Raw genomic sequence first — 14,141 nt, forward strand, 5'->3', positions numbered from 1 at the left:
CATCACACTGGACCACAGCTGTAGTAGTAGTGTTTACTGAAGCCTCAGCCAACTCTATCACAGTCCACCATACAGCTGTAGTAGTAGTGTTTACTGAAGCTCAGCCTACTTACATCATTCTCCACTATAGAGCTGTAGTAGTAGCGTTTACTTAAGCTCAGCCTATGCTCTCTTCCCTCCACTATAGATCTGTAGCAGTAACGTGAAGCTATCCTACTCCCTCTACACTCCACAATAGAGCTGTAGCAGTAGTGTTTAATGAAGTCAGCCTACGTCCTATATCTATCACCTTTAACTATAACTGTTGACATTGATTGACATGAGCGGTATCCTAGCCTATAGTCTTTCATCAAATAGAGATAACTGGGTTTGAGTCACATATGTAAGTCGCTGATTTTTATGTTTTAGTTACACATATGTAGTCCCAATAATCAGTAACTTAAGGAAGATATTCAAATGGGATATTAAGCTGTTACAGGAAGGAGACTCTGCCAAGACCAGTCGTTCATCCTAGTTGTCCAGCAAAAAGCCCATTGATGAGGACCTCCACATGACCGGATCTCAGGACTGCTACATTTGCACACCGCAATGACTATTAGAATGAAACTGTTATTATCTTCATATTGAAAAAGTAAAGGTCCCGGTGAATTACTTATTCTATTTTTAGTTTAGTATATGTCTTTTATTAAAGGCACCATCACTTCCAGAACATGAATGTTAATTTTCTTTTCTCGTCTCAAAGTATATATTTATATAAGACCTGGCCCTTAATTAGCGATGGAGTTACCTAAATCATTTAATTCAGCCCAATTAGCGTTGCAGAGACTGGAATAATTACAGTGTTCACTGAACTTCAGAGTAATTAGGATGGAAAAACAAATCCATCCTACAACTGACCGACCACGACCACACACACACACCACTAATTGGCTTGTTCCATTTTGGTTCCAGATGTAGCCGTCTATGGCTGTGAGTAATATATAAAAAATAAATATATAAAAAATGGGTAAAGAACTCGATGAAAACCAAATGTAGGTTTAAATCGCTCGTGTGATCAGTGTTCTAATGATCCTGATTGTTCTACATTCTCTTACTTACTATATTTTTTTAAATGTCTGTGTGAGGTTCTTTGTGACATGCCGTGGATGCCTAACGTTTATGTTCTTCTTGATGTTTTATTTCCTAAACTGTTACTTCTATCAAACACAGGGCTCCCATGTCCCCTGGGACAGCCATGTAGCATCGGTTCTCTCTTCTGGTCTTACCCCTTTTTCATTTCACATTTCACCTCAGAAGATGTGTGCGTGTGTGTGTGTGTGTGTGTGTGTGAAAAGATATGGCAATCTCCCCAGGAGATTGACATAGAGCATAGAGCATACATAGAGCATACAGCTGAGCGACCTTTGTGTTACTTTTGGTAAAATAAAGACAGTAAAAAGGTCCTCCTTTCATGTAAGACTTGGGACTGCTGAGCAATGATTACATGTAAATAGTCTGTAAAAAAAATGATTATTATAATTATTATTATCATTAGGCTACTACTATTCCTCAATATGTACAGTAACATTGAACAAGGCGTGTAGTCCTGCACTACTAATCACTGCTTCTCTCCGCCTCCATGATGCGGACGTCTCCTCGGACCTAGTGACCGACAGCCCAACTGTTAGTGTCAGTTATCAGCTGTGACCACCCCCCCACACACACACACACACACACACACACACACACACACACACACACACACACACACACACACACACAACCTCGAACCCCTCAGCCCACTTTATAAGTCCACGGGAAAGGGGTGTGCGCTCCTATTTTATTATTCACTGAGTTTCTATTGTAGATGAAAGACTTATTATTATTATTGTAGACCAATTATTATTGATGTAAAACTAGTACTGTGACACTGTTGACAACGCTAAATAAAATGATATACCGTAATATCTACTCTGTTCATTGCCGTTCCTGTGTGTGTGTGTGTGTGTGTGTGTGTGTGTGTGTGTGTGTGTGTGTGTGTGTGTGTGTGTGTGTGTGTGTGTGCGTGTGTGTGTATGTGTGGGTGGATGGGTGTGGATGTGCACTTGCGTGCGTCTTTGTGTGTGTGGGTGTGGGATTGTGTTAAAAATATAATATTTTGTATAAATGGTATACACAGTTGTATTATTCTTTTCTCTCATTATGAACATTACCTCAATGCCACTGCAGAAGATCAAAGCGATCCGAAAGTTTTACATTTCATTCATTTATTAGAATATGTCGCCACCATGCGGAGAAAACTGGTATTTAAAAAAATAAAGAGATTACGTGAACCATGCGTCATCACCGGGCGACAGAAGTAGGTGAAAGGTGTCAGAGGGAGTCAAGACGCGTCTGACTTACACAGGACTAAGTCATCATTTTTTAAAGATAATACTCAACCATGACTTTGAACAGAATTATAAACTCCAAAACTTTCGATATCGGAAAGTCGTTACTTGCTTTCAACCTTCGGCACAATGGGAAGTTTGTCCCTCACCCGCCCCAGTACCGCTGCTTCAGGACCCAGGCGAGGAGTCTGGCTTATGCCAAGGACCTGTTCCTGGGTCAGATCAACAAGGTGAGCACTGGATAATGTTGGGTTTATATTCGTGTTTTTACTGAATAATGTGTCATCCACAGTTATGTTGGATATGTAGCAGGACTATACACTGTGAAAAATTGAATCTGACAACCAGACCTACAAAATATGATGATGTGAATGAGGATGAATACCAATTATTCTTGAAGATGTATTGTAATATAATAATAATGTGCCTTTTACACAGGCAGAAGTATTCCCTTATCCAGAGATTGGAAATGAAGAACTAGAGGAATTAACCCAGTTTGTTGCACCAGTGGAGAAGTTCTTCAACGAGAATGGTGAGTCAGAAAACATGCGATGAAGCCAGAGACACAACCTGACCAGGCGTAGATCTGGTTTCATCTAAACTGTTGTGTGATCTGACCTTGTCCAAACCTGCTTCCTCGTCCAGTGGACTCGAAGAAGATCGACGAGGACGCTAAGATCCCAGCGGAGACCCTGGAAGGGCTGAAGGAGCTGGGGCTGTTTGGGATGCAGGTCCCAGAGGAGTACGGTGAGATGGCTCTCCGTGCCTTTGACCAACAAAAGCACACACCCACGGTGTAGTTCCAGCTTCCTAAAGTGGCTAATTAAATCATTCTTTATTTTTTGTCTCAATAGGGGGTCTTGGTCTGTCCAACACCATGTACGCCCGACTGGGGGAGATCACGGCTCTGGACGGCTCCATCGCCGTCACGCTGGCTGCACATCAAGCCATCGGCCTCAAGGTAAGATGGAAGTTACAGTCCTTATTCGTATTTTCTGTGGAGTGGAATAAACTTAGTTTGACTTGGACTGAGTAAGCTAGTGGTTAGGCTGTTTGACTCTGGCTATGTTGGGTCCAATACCCAATGTCTGCTGTCTATCTGTAGGCATCCCAGAGCAATATACGTTAACCCCTGATAGGACTGTCAAACACTGTAAGTCACGTGGAAGCATCAGCCTTATGACTACATGGTGATAGAATTTTCACATGACATTTTTATGTCTGCTTTATGGCCCCTACACAAAAAGTGTCGTCTTACATTTAGGGCGCTTTTATCCAAAGCGACTTACAATAAGTACATCAGTCTTCACATTATATTTTCTGTGTGCCTTGGTTTTTCTTCCATTTTTTAAATAAATAATCAATCAATCAATCAATCAATGACTGTGTTGCTGCAGGGGATCCTGATTGCAGGGACGGACGCCCAGAAGGAGAAGTACCTCCCTAAGCTGGCGTCTGGGGAGCATGTGGCGGCCTTCTGTCTCACTGAACCAGGAAGGTAAGGATGAACCTTGTGATAGTAGATGGAGCTTGTGTTGAACAGTGATGCTACAGGGTTAGCGTAGACACTGTTGTGGTGAATAAGCCACCACTTGAGGAAAATATGTACAGAAATTCAAATAAATTGAGTTTTGGGCCAAAGCCAAAGAGAAACAGACTAGGATTACAGCCCCAGAGCCCATTCCAGTTTGTGGAATGGATGGTTTATGGAGATCCTTCTATCGTCACAGAAATACGAGACAGTAATCCATAGAAACATAGTTTGCAATAACGGTTAAATCAAAAAGGTGAAAAGGATATTTAACGTGAATAAACAACAATATGAGCACAACTTCACAACTACTGCTACAGTCTTTATTTCCTCAATCCATGTTTTCCTTGTATGGCGATACAGAGGGTTTTAACTCATGTCGATACAGAGGGTTTTAACTCATGTCGATACAGAGGGTTTTAACTCATGTCGATACAGAGGGTTTTAACTCATGTCGATACAGAGGGTTTTAACTCATGGCGATACAGAGGGTTTTAACTCATGGCGATACAGAGGGTTTTAACTCATGTCGATACAGAGGGTTTTAACTCATGTCGATACAGAGGGTTTTAACTCATGTCGATACAGAGGGTTTTAACTCATGGCGATACAGAGGGTTTTAACTCATGGCGATACAGAGGGTTTTAACTCATGTCGATACAGAGGGTTTTAACTCATGTCGATACAGAGGGTTTTAACTCATGGCGATACAGAGGGTTTTAACTCATGTCGATACAGAGGGTTTTAACTCATGGTGATACAGAGGGTTTTAACTCATGTCGATACAGAGGGTTTTAACTCATGTCGATACAGAGGGTTTTAACTCATGGCGATACAGAGGGTTTTAACTCATGGCGATACAGAGGGTTTTAACTCATGGCGATACAGAGGGTTTTAACTCATGTCGATACAGAGGGTTTTAACTCATGGTGATACAGAGGGTTTTAACTCATGGCGATACAGAGGGTTTTAACTCATGTCGATACAGAGGGTTTTAACTCATGGTGATACAGAGGGTTTTTAACTCTGTGTTTATCTTGCCGTTGCTGTTCAGTGGGAGCGACGCTGCATCCGTCTCGACCCGTGCCACTCTGTCCGAAGACGGGACACACTACCTGCTCAGCGGCTCCAAGGTAGGGACAAGCATGACGGCAGAAAGAGCATTGGACAGTCGACCCTCACCTGAACCTCTACTTTAAACTCACCAACGTGTGTGTGTGTGTGTGTGTGTGTGTGTGTGTGTGTGTGTGTGTGTGTGTGTGTGTGTGTGTGTGTGTGTGTGTGTGTGTGTGTGTGTGTGTGTGTGTGTGTGTGTGTGTGTGTGTGTGTGTGTCCTCAGATGTGGATCTCCAATGGCGGCTTCGCCGACATCATGACGGTGTTTGCCAAGACGGAGGTGGTGGACCAGGAGGGCGTGAAGAAGGACAAGATGACGGCCTTCCTGGTGGAGCGGGCGTTCGGGGGCATCACCAGCGGCCTGGCCGAGGACAAGATGGGGATCAGGGGATCCAACAGTAGGGCCTTCCTCTGCTCTCTCCTCTCTCCTACTGTTAACCTCTGAAACACAGCAGACTGGCTGCCTGCTGCTGTTAACCTCTGAGACACACCAGACTGGCTGCACCGCCTGCTGCTGCTGCTACAGACTGGCGTTGAACTGCTTTGATTTGCTCTTGATTGTATTATTTATAATAAGGTTATTATCACTGTTAGAACACTGAATACTAGCCTGCTCAATATTAGTTTTCATTGGTTGTGATTGAATGAGAGCAGGGCTAGTATAGTGCTATCTATGTAAATTTAGTCACGTTTTTACCAGTTAAACCAATCAATTTCAGGTGAAAAACAAAAATTGCCCATGGCAGGGTCCATAATGTAGTGGAAAAATCAATTAGCCGTGCAATTATTAGACCCTGATTGTTTTTTACCGGTGTTGACTCAGCTCCTGGTTCAGGGTGTTCAGTGTTCGACGTGAGCTCCAGTTGAATCTCGTTTCCTCCCCCAGCGTGTGAGGTGGCCTACGACAACGTCCCAGTGCCCCTGGAGAACGTGATCGGAGAAGTGGGCGGAGGATTCAAGGTACTGCTTCTCTTTGCCTGTATTACCCCGTCACTGCGCCTGCACTCATGCCTTGGTGTGCTGAGGCCGGACAATCCCATGAAGGTCACCGCCTGTCCAGACCCTGCTCATGCTTAGGGCCTCGTCAGTGATGGCGGTAGAAGCCCAATACAGCACGTGGTAAAAAATAAGTGCAGATATTTATTTTTTGCAACGACACCACTTGTGATTGTATTTTAAGTATAAGGGTGCTTTAGGGGTAGATGTTCACATTTTACAATCTGTGAACACCGTTTAAAAGAAACCTTAAAACATCCCTATTTAATTCAGCTTTCTTTTAATCCCTTTTATTTATTTTTGTTAATTTTTACTGTATTGTCAAGCACCTTGTATTGCAATTTTGTAAGAAAGGCTCTATATACATAAAGTTTTATTTTATTTATTTAATACTTTCATTAAATACTTTTCATATTTCATCCTTTTTTAACAGGTCGCTATGAACATCCTCAACTCAGGCCGGTTCAGTATGGGCAGCAGCGGTGCCGGGATGATGAAGAAGCTGATAGGTAGGCCGACACAGGGGCCTGATGGCTGTCTGCTGATGACATGGACGCTTCTAGAGGTGTGTGTGTGTGTGTGTGTGTGTGTGTGTGTGTGTGTGTGTGTGTGTGTGTGTGTGTGTGTGTGTGTGTGTGTGTGTGTGTGTGTGTGTGTGTGTGTGTGTGTGTGTGTGTGTGTGTGTGTGTGGGGGACTAATGCACTCTCCTCCCTTCTCCCCCGGCAGAAATGACAGCAGAGTACGCCACCACCAGGAAGCAGTTCAACAAGAAGCTCAGTGAGTTTGGGATGATCCAGGTACAGTTTAGCGTTTAACACTATCAACCAAGGCAGAGATTTCAGACATAAAAATGATAAGATGGAGTTATTTTGGTACGGTTTTAGGGTTAGCGTTAGGGTTACAGTTGGATGGATTGAGTGTAAGGGTTTGGTTTAAGTGTTGGATTTTGTTTTTAGAGTTGGGGTTTGATATCAGTGGGGTTTGATGTTATGTTCTAGAATTAGGCTTTCTTATTAGGGTTTGGGTTATGCATATGGGTTCTTATTGGTGGGGTTAGATTTTTGGGGGATAGGGTGCCTACTTGTGGGGGTTGGGTTTTTGGTTTTTCGGGTCTAGTGTTGTGTTTTGATTTAGGGATGGATTTAGGATAGGGGTTTGGTTTTAAAGGTGTGATTTTAGGGATAGTATAAAGTACTCTCGTAGTCCATCTAGAAATGAATGCGTTTCAGCCCTTAACCGTGGAGGGTACCCTCTGTAACGGCAGGAGAAGTTTGCGCTGATGGCCACCAACGCCTTTGTGATGGAGAGCATGGCCTACCTGACGGCGGGCATGATGGACCGGCCGGGGGTCCCGGACTGTTCTCTGGAGGCGGCCATCGTCAAGGTGAGACTGAGCTTAGACTCTGGTCTCCCCAGGCGGAGAGACCAGTTCATAATACTGTGTCCTTGTTACTGTATCTGTATCATGTTTATTAAGGCGTGTTCCATCCTGCGGGATGTTTTTTATGCTAAACTAATTAATAATATTAAAAAAATAATAATACAATTATGGGAATGGTTGCATAATAATTATGTTTGTGTGTGTGTCTGCATGCAGGTGTTTAGTTATTATTTGTTTAGAATATAATCGTAGTCATAATAAATATGTGAGTGGTTGCTTGCAGGTGTTTAGTTATGATGTATAATTTTTTTTAATATAATGATAGTAATAATAACATTGTGTGTTGTCGCCCGTGCAGGTGTTTAATCATCATATGTTTAGAACATAATGGCAGTAATTGTGTGTGTGTGTGTGTGTGTGTGTGTGTGTGTGTGTGTGTGTGTGTGTGTGCGTGTGCGTGTGCGCGCGTGCATGCGCAGGTGTTCAGTTCAGAGGGCAGCTGGATCTGTGTGAGCGAGGCCCTGCAGATCCTCGGGGGTCTGGGCTTCACCAAGAACTACGCCTATGAGCGTTACCTCAGGGACTGCCGCATCCTGCTCATCTTTGAGGTAACCCCAGCACCGGGTCCCTCAACACCTACACTACACCTCCGTGTGGACACATCGCCGTGGGTCCGCTGAGACATCTGGTGGTCTTGGTCATGGGACCAGGATGTGTTGTGCAAATACACTACCGTTGGTAAAACGGTAGTGTAAAAACCTAAGGTGTGGGATCACCCAGACAATTTCATGTCCGGGTGACCTTTTATTCAACAGTTTTCAGCTGTGCTAACATAATTGCACGAGGGTTTTCTAATCATAAATTTGGCTTTTTAGACAATTCGCTAAACACTGTACCATTAGAACACAGGAGTGATGGTTGCTGGAAATGGGCCTCTGTACACCTGTCGATTTTAATGTAGTCCATTAAAAATAAGCCGTTAGAATAGCCACTTTCCACATTAACAATGTCTGTCTTGTTATCTTCATTGAAAAAAACTCTTTTTTTTTTTTTTAATTAAGGACATTTCGAAGTGACTCCAAACTTTTGAACAGCGATGTGTACGAAAAGTGTACATTTTCTGCAAACCTCCTTAACTAGTCTCACTACTCATCACAAATAAAGCAGAACACATATCAGACACAGCTGTTGTCTGACATCTTTTGACTGGTGCGACGGCCTCTCTGTCACCTCGAGACCTGTGGCAGATATCCAACGCAGACGTGTAACCTGGCCTTCACACTCACGGCTTGAGCCAGAGCAGCCACCCCACCAGTGGCCTGCATGAAACTGTCAGTCAAATGGTAATCCCGCCTTCCTCCCTCTAGGGGACCAATGAAATCCTCCGGATGTACATCGCCCTGACGGGAATGCAGTACGCTGGAAAGATCCTGACGGGAAAGATCAAGTGAGTATCTGCACTCTTCAGAACGTTTCTGGAACCCTCCGGGGGGGCGGTGAGGGCCCGTTCTCCAGCCTGTGTTCTGTGTGCCTCCAGGGAGATGAAGAGGGGCAACCTGGGCCTGGCGATGGGCATGATGGGCCAGAAGCTCCGCAGCTCCTTCGGGGGAACCAAGGACTATGGTCTGACGGGCAAAGACGGACTGGTGCATCCCAGTCTGGCGGTGAGGCCGTCGCTGTGGGTTTTATTAGGAGTGTTTACACTCAGTCCATCGCGGCTAGTTGTCACTTTGTGATGAATACAACTTTAACTTAAACTTTACTATTTTGTTATTTAGCTGATTATTTTATCCAAAGAGACTACCAGTGAATGTTGGATATCAATCATTAGGGACCTTGATCAATTAATTTAATTTAAACGTTATTATCTTTAACACAATGTGAAGGTACACATTCATGCCATATAATAAAGTTGTACTACTGCTTGCCTGTATGTTGCTGAACACAATGTTTTGATGATGCCGACTGTTCTGTTTTCTTCACAGGAGAGTGCCCAGAAATTGGAACAAAATGTCTACCTCTTCGGGTCGGCGGTGGAGAGTGTGCTGTACCGATATGGAAAGGTGAACTAGTTTGAGAATAATCTTTTGTTGCTGAGTTTTCTGTTGTTTACTATTCAAAATGTGCCCTTTATTCTTTATGAATGACACAAGATTGTTTTGGCCAGAAGAGGGCACTGTTCCATTAGCTATTCATATAGCAACATTTTAAATGAAGGATTGTTTTGGACGTTTTTAAGGTGTACATCATTTATATAAAGTATAGATGTAATCAGTGTATCACCTCCTACACGTTACAAATAACAAAATAAAAAGGCACAGGATTTGAAAGGTGTACACCTTTTAAGTAACCTGACTCCGCCAGATGGATTGATTTGCTCAGCTAGTAAATACAATGGAGCTCGCGAGATCAGGATGATCTCACGAGGCTACCTTTAAAGGCCTAAGCTCCACTTTGGCATGTATACAAAAACACCTACCTGAACAGAATCTGGCTTTGACAGGGTGTGGCCCTAACACCGCATGAGTGTCGCCTCTGGTGTGCGGTTATCAAGCCATAATAAGATAACACCTAGCCCTGTCTCCGTGCGCGTCCGTTCCAGTCCATCGTGGACGAGCAGCTGGTCCTGAAGCGCGTGGCGGACGTGATCATCAACCTGTTCGCTATGACGGCCGTGCTGTCCAGGGCCAGCCGTTCCATCAGCATCGGCCTGCGCAACCACGACCACGAGGTACCGACCCGCCGCACCCGCCGCACCCCTCCTACGGCCCGCTGGGCCGTAGGAGTTGTTGTTGTTTTGGATTTAACCTTTTTTTGTTCAAGTGTGTCTCGTTGAAGTTGTGCAGCCAAAAATAGTCGAGTGGTTAGGGTGTTGGACGCCCAGAACCCCGGTACGGCTACAGGATGCTTACAGGCAGACTGTGGACACAGTCTAGTCCAACCCATCCCTGCTCCTTTATGACCTGTATCGGACCATTCACTGCAAGTCACTTTCGATAAACACGTCTAATGATAAGGAGAGTCTTTATGGACTAAAACATCATTCTGGTTTTAAGAATTGTTTTGGCTCAAACCTACTGCACATACTTTTGGTGTATTGTTGTTTGATAATAACAAACGGTGGTGCCTTGGTTTGTGTGAGCAAGGTTGGACGGTTCCTATTAAATCTGACACACAAACGTAGAGCAGAGGAAAGAGGAGGGAGATATGATGAAGACGGAGATTGAACTGAAAGCCATTGGTTTTTATTTGGCTCTAAATTTGTTGTGCCCTGGGGCCTCATGTACTAAGACTTTTGCGGACGCCAAACTTTGCGGACGCCAAAATTTGGAAAGCTGCTGCGCACAAATGAATCCGGATGTATCAATCCTTGCGTAAGCACGATTTCACGCAGATTCTCTTTGTACATCCCAATTAACGTGAAATTGTGCGCACGTGCACGAGCCCGTCTCTCCATCCAGTCTCCTCCCTCATTTAATATGCTAATTCGTATAAATAAACCTGCAGTAGTGCGCTCGTTAGGAGAAAGGAGAAAATGGAGAAAGGAAGAAAAAATAACTTTAGTGAATGCGAGGTGGAGGTGCTGATTTCGGAGGTAGAGGCCAGAAATAAGATCTTGTTTGGCTCTCTTTCATCCGGAATCAGCACCAAAAGCAAAGAACTGGCGTGGGAAAATGTTGCCAAGTCGGTCAACGAGGTTGGGGCCGAAAGCCGAACTCTGGCTGACATAAAAAAAAAGTGGTCGGACATCAAGGTGGACGTAAAAAGAAAGGTGTCTGCCCACCGGAGAAGTGTGGGTCAGACGGGCAGCGGGGCGGAGTCGGGGAGCTCGCCCTATTTGAGCAAAGGGTGGCAGCTGTGATTTGGGATCGGCTCACTTTTGCCCAAAAAATCATAATTGTCGCGGTACACCCCTTCATTTCGAATGCGACCATCTTCTAACAAGGCCAACACTGCCATTGTCAACCTATCGATTATTGCCACATTTTGCGCATGCTTTTATATTCTCATTTATTTGGATGCATGCTGACGGTTGTTCCCATACACCCAAGGTGTCAATAATATGTACATAATTCGAAATCGACCGACTGGTTCATTGATAGATTGAATTTAAGTAACAATGGCTTGTTCTTACTCCACGCAACATCAAATAATAATACTGCAGTCAAGAATCTGACGACATATGCGTGAAGAGAGATCCATTAGCGATGTCATGCGTGGTCATGAAATATGTAACGTTTAATAAACAAGTCATCACTGAAAATAATATTGCTGGGGCTTCCTTTTAATTTCCTTTTAACTCCAATAGTAACAATATATTTTTATGGGTCTGTTTACGTTTAGCCTAATATCAACAACAGTGTCACATTATGCGTCTCGACAACAATAATGTATGATTGAAGTGCATTTAAGATCACACATCCCGACGTTCAAATCCACTTTGAACTAGCCTCATATTGCAATATTACTTCATCATGACTCGTGATCGAGTAGGCCTAATGTTGTTGCGCTGCATTGCCTCTATGTGCCGCCAACTGACAAAATGCAGCAGAAATGTGCGTAAGCCAGGCATTTAGTTTGCGTGGAGAACCGCACTTTCTCACGTCAAGTCAGTCTTTGTACATCCGAACGTTTGCGTGAGAAGTTGCTTACGCAGCTTTTTTGTGCGTAAGCAAGCTTTGTACATGAGGCCCCTGGTCTTTGTAAACAAAAAGAAGACTGACTGTGTTGTGTATGTTCTGGCCTGAGCAGGTAATCTCTTCTGGTAAATACTCCAGAGAGAGGGAATCTAAACAAAATGTGCTGCATGCCAAACATGCTCCTTCCTTTCCCTCACAGTCCCAGAGAGTTGGGCGAGATCATATCTCCTTAATCGTAGATATATTTTTATAGTTAAACAAATGTTTTGAAACTGCAACTGAATGGGTCTTTATTCACCTAGCCACCATCTTCGGCCTGAAGGTAGCCAACTGGGTGTTCCCTCATTCAGTTCCATCACCAACCATGTAGCATTTAGAACCAAGATGACCGCTAGGAAAACATTGATCACAAGGACTGCAATCGTCCCATCTCGGTTTCTTTGGACCTTCCCTATTTGACGCTTGCCCTGTCCTCTTGTCTAGGTGCTGCTCGCCAACACATTCTGCGCCGAAGCATTCTTCAAGAACAACTACATGATGACCCAGCTGCAGAAACGTGAGTACAAGCTAAAGCTAATCGGGATCAGATGTTACAAACAACCGGCATGTGTTGTGGAAACGGGCCAGGAATCCTCCATCCACATGGCGTCCGTCAGCAGCCACCGGTTGGGGTCATGTTGTTCTAATTTTGACATCATTTCAACACTTTACCAGTCACACAACAATGTGGAGCACAGAAATGTCCCGTGTTGTCTTTATCGAGTTCAAACAGAATCCACACGCTCACGATCCCCCCGACCCCACGCCTCTGTGTTTCAGATGCCCCCGAGAACAACGACGCGAACATCAAGAAGATCGCCGAGCAGATTCTGGAGAAGCGGGCGTACGTCTGCGCTCATCCCCTGGACAGAACCTTCTGACGTCCTCCGTGGGACAATGCCATATAACAATCCATCCTTAGCTTGTACATACTAATTTATATCCAAAGTTAAAAAAAATAATCTTCTGCTAAAGATAACGCAGTAAAGGCAGAGGAGAGTGTGTTGCATTGTTTAATGGTGGTGTTTTAGGAAACCCGTAAGTGCCAATGATCTTTTAAAGAGGTGGTTTGCATATGATGCAGAAAGGTGTTAGGGGGGGGTGGGGGGTCTTATGAGCCTACTGGGTGTACCAGGTGACCTCTCTGTGTGTCCGGACCCTTGAAGGGTGTCGGTGTGTCTCCACATCGGGACTGGGGGCCGCCCTGTGGCAGGCCCTCTCTGGTTCCGTCAGCGGTGCGGATCTCCTCTTGTGGAGGAGTGAGCGCGGCATGCAGTGCCTCCTACAGCGGTCACAGTGTTGTAGCTGACATGTCCCTGGTATCAATAAAGGAGGTCAACGTGCGGTCTGGAGCTCACTTGAATCTGTATCTCTGGTACTGGGAGTGGCGTCATACAGTCATAGGTCATACAGGTCTAGTGTGTGCCACCTTCTGGTGGGCGCTGGTCACTCTCAAAGGAAAATAATAAAATGAATGAAGGTGGAATCAAAATGGCCTTGAACCTTTTTCTTTGGGGGGGAAACGGGTTTAAGTAGTCATATCTTAAGCGTCTCAAATGTCCACTCATGGCAATCCCTAGGTTTTCTGAAAATTTTGCAGACCTGAGTGTAGTTGAATATCCTCCCCAGCCTCCAAACTAAGCACTGGACACCAAGACCTTGAGCACCAGAAAACAAGGCTTACCTTAAGCACCAATCCCGGTGTCCTCAGCGAGTACTTCCTGGGTTCGTCTTTTAGTATGTCTCTGACGTAATTTACCACCAGGTGTGAGTGTGATTAGCCATTACAAGCCGTTTTGAAAATCTGCCTCTTCTGACATCGCAAGTGGGCGTGTCCACCTAGACGTATGACAGATAGATGAGCAACGTTTGCTACAGTCCACTGGGTAGGCTGATCTATCCAGCACACATCTAGGTGGACTCACCCACTTGTGATATCACTAGAGGCAGATTTTCAAAACGGATTGTAATGGCTGATCACACTCACACCTGGTGGTATAATACGGAACCTTTAAAGGTTCTGGGTTCGAAACACAATCCTGGGATTAAACATAAAACCAAACCCTAT

The 14,141-nt window shown here is 44.5% G+C and overlaps 1 protein-coding gene across 1 annotated transcript; it reads left to right on the top strand.

Annotated features, from left to right (window-relative positions):
* The first annotated feature begins 2,350 nt into the window (after positions 1-2,350).
* Positions 2,351-13,665, top strand: acad9 (acyl-CoA dehydrogenase family, member 9). The gene is made up of 18 exons (XM_084464677.1): positions 2,351-2,599; positions 2,808-2,901; positions 3,015-3,116; positions 3,224-3,330; positions 3,767-3,867; positions 4,955-5,033; positions 5,240-5,414; positions 5,903-5,976; positions 6,446-6,521; positions 6,740-6,810; positions 7,278-7,397; positions 7,874-8,002; positions 8,762-8,841; positions 8,932-9,058; positions 9,380-9,457; positions 9,997-10,125; positions 12,518-12,590; positions 12,854-13,665. The coding sequence occupies exons 1-18, from the start codon at positions 2,423-2,425 to the stop codon at positions 12,952-12,954; spliced, it is 1,893 nt and encodes a 630-aa protein (XP_084320803.1). The 5' UTR covers positions 2,351-2,422; the 3' UTR covers positions 12,955-13,665.
* The last annotated feature ends 476 nt before the right edge of the window (positions 13,666-14,141 follow it).

The sequence above is a fragment of the Micromesistius poutassou genome, assembly GCF_964030765.1.
Source record: "Micromesistius poutassou genome assembly, chromosome: 2".
Taxonomy (NCBI): Eukaryota; Metazoa; Chordata; class Actinopteri; order Gadiformes; family Gadidae; genus Micromesistius; species Micromesistius poutassou.

Excerpts from the sequence above, each read along its gene's own strand:
- acad9 (XM_084464677.1), top strand. The coding sequence starts at position 2,423 with ATGACTTTGAACAGAATTATAAACTCCAAAACTTTCGATATCGGAAAG. Across the intron at positions 5,977-6,445 it reads AAGTGGGCGGAGGATTCAAG|GTCGCTATGAACATCCTCAA; the intron begins GTACTGCTTCTC and ends CTTTTTTAACAG. Across the intron at positions 6,811-7,277 it reads GTGAGTTTGGGATGATCCAG|GAGAAGTTTGCGCTGATGGC; the intron begins GTACAGTTTAGC and ends CTGTAACGGCAG.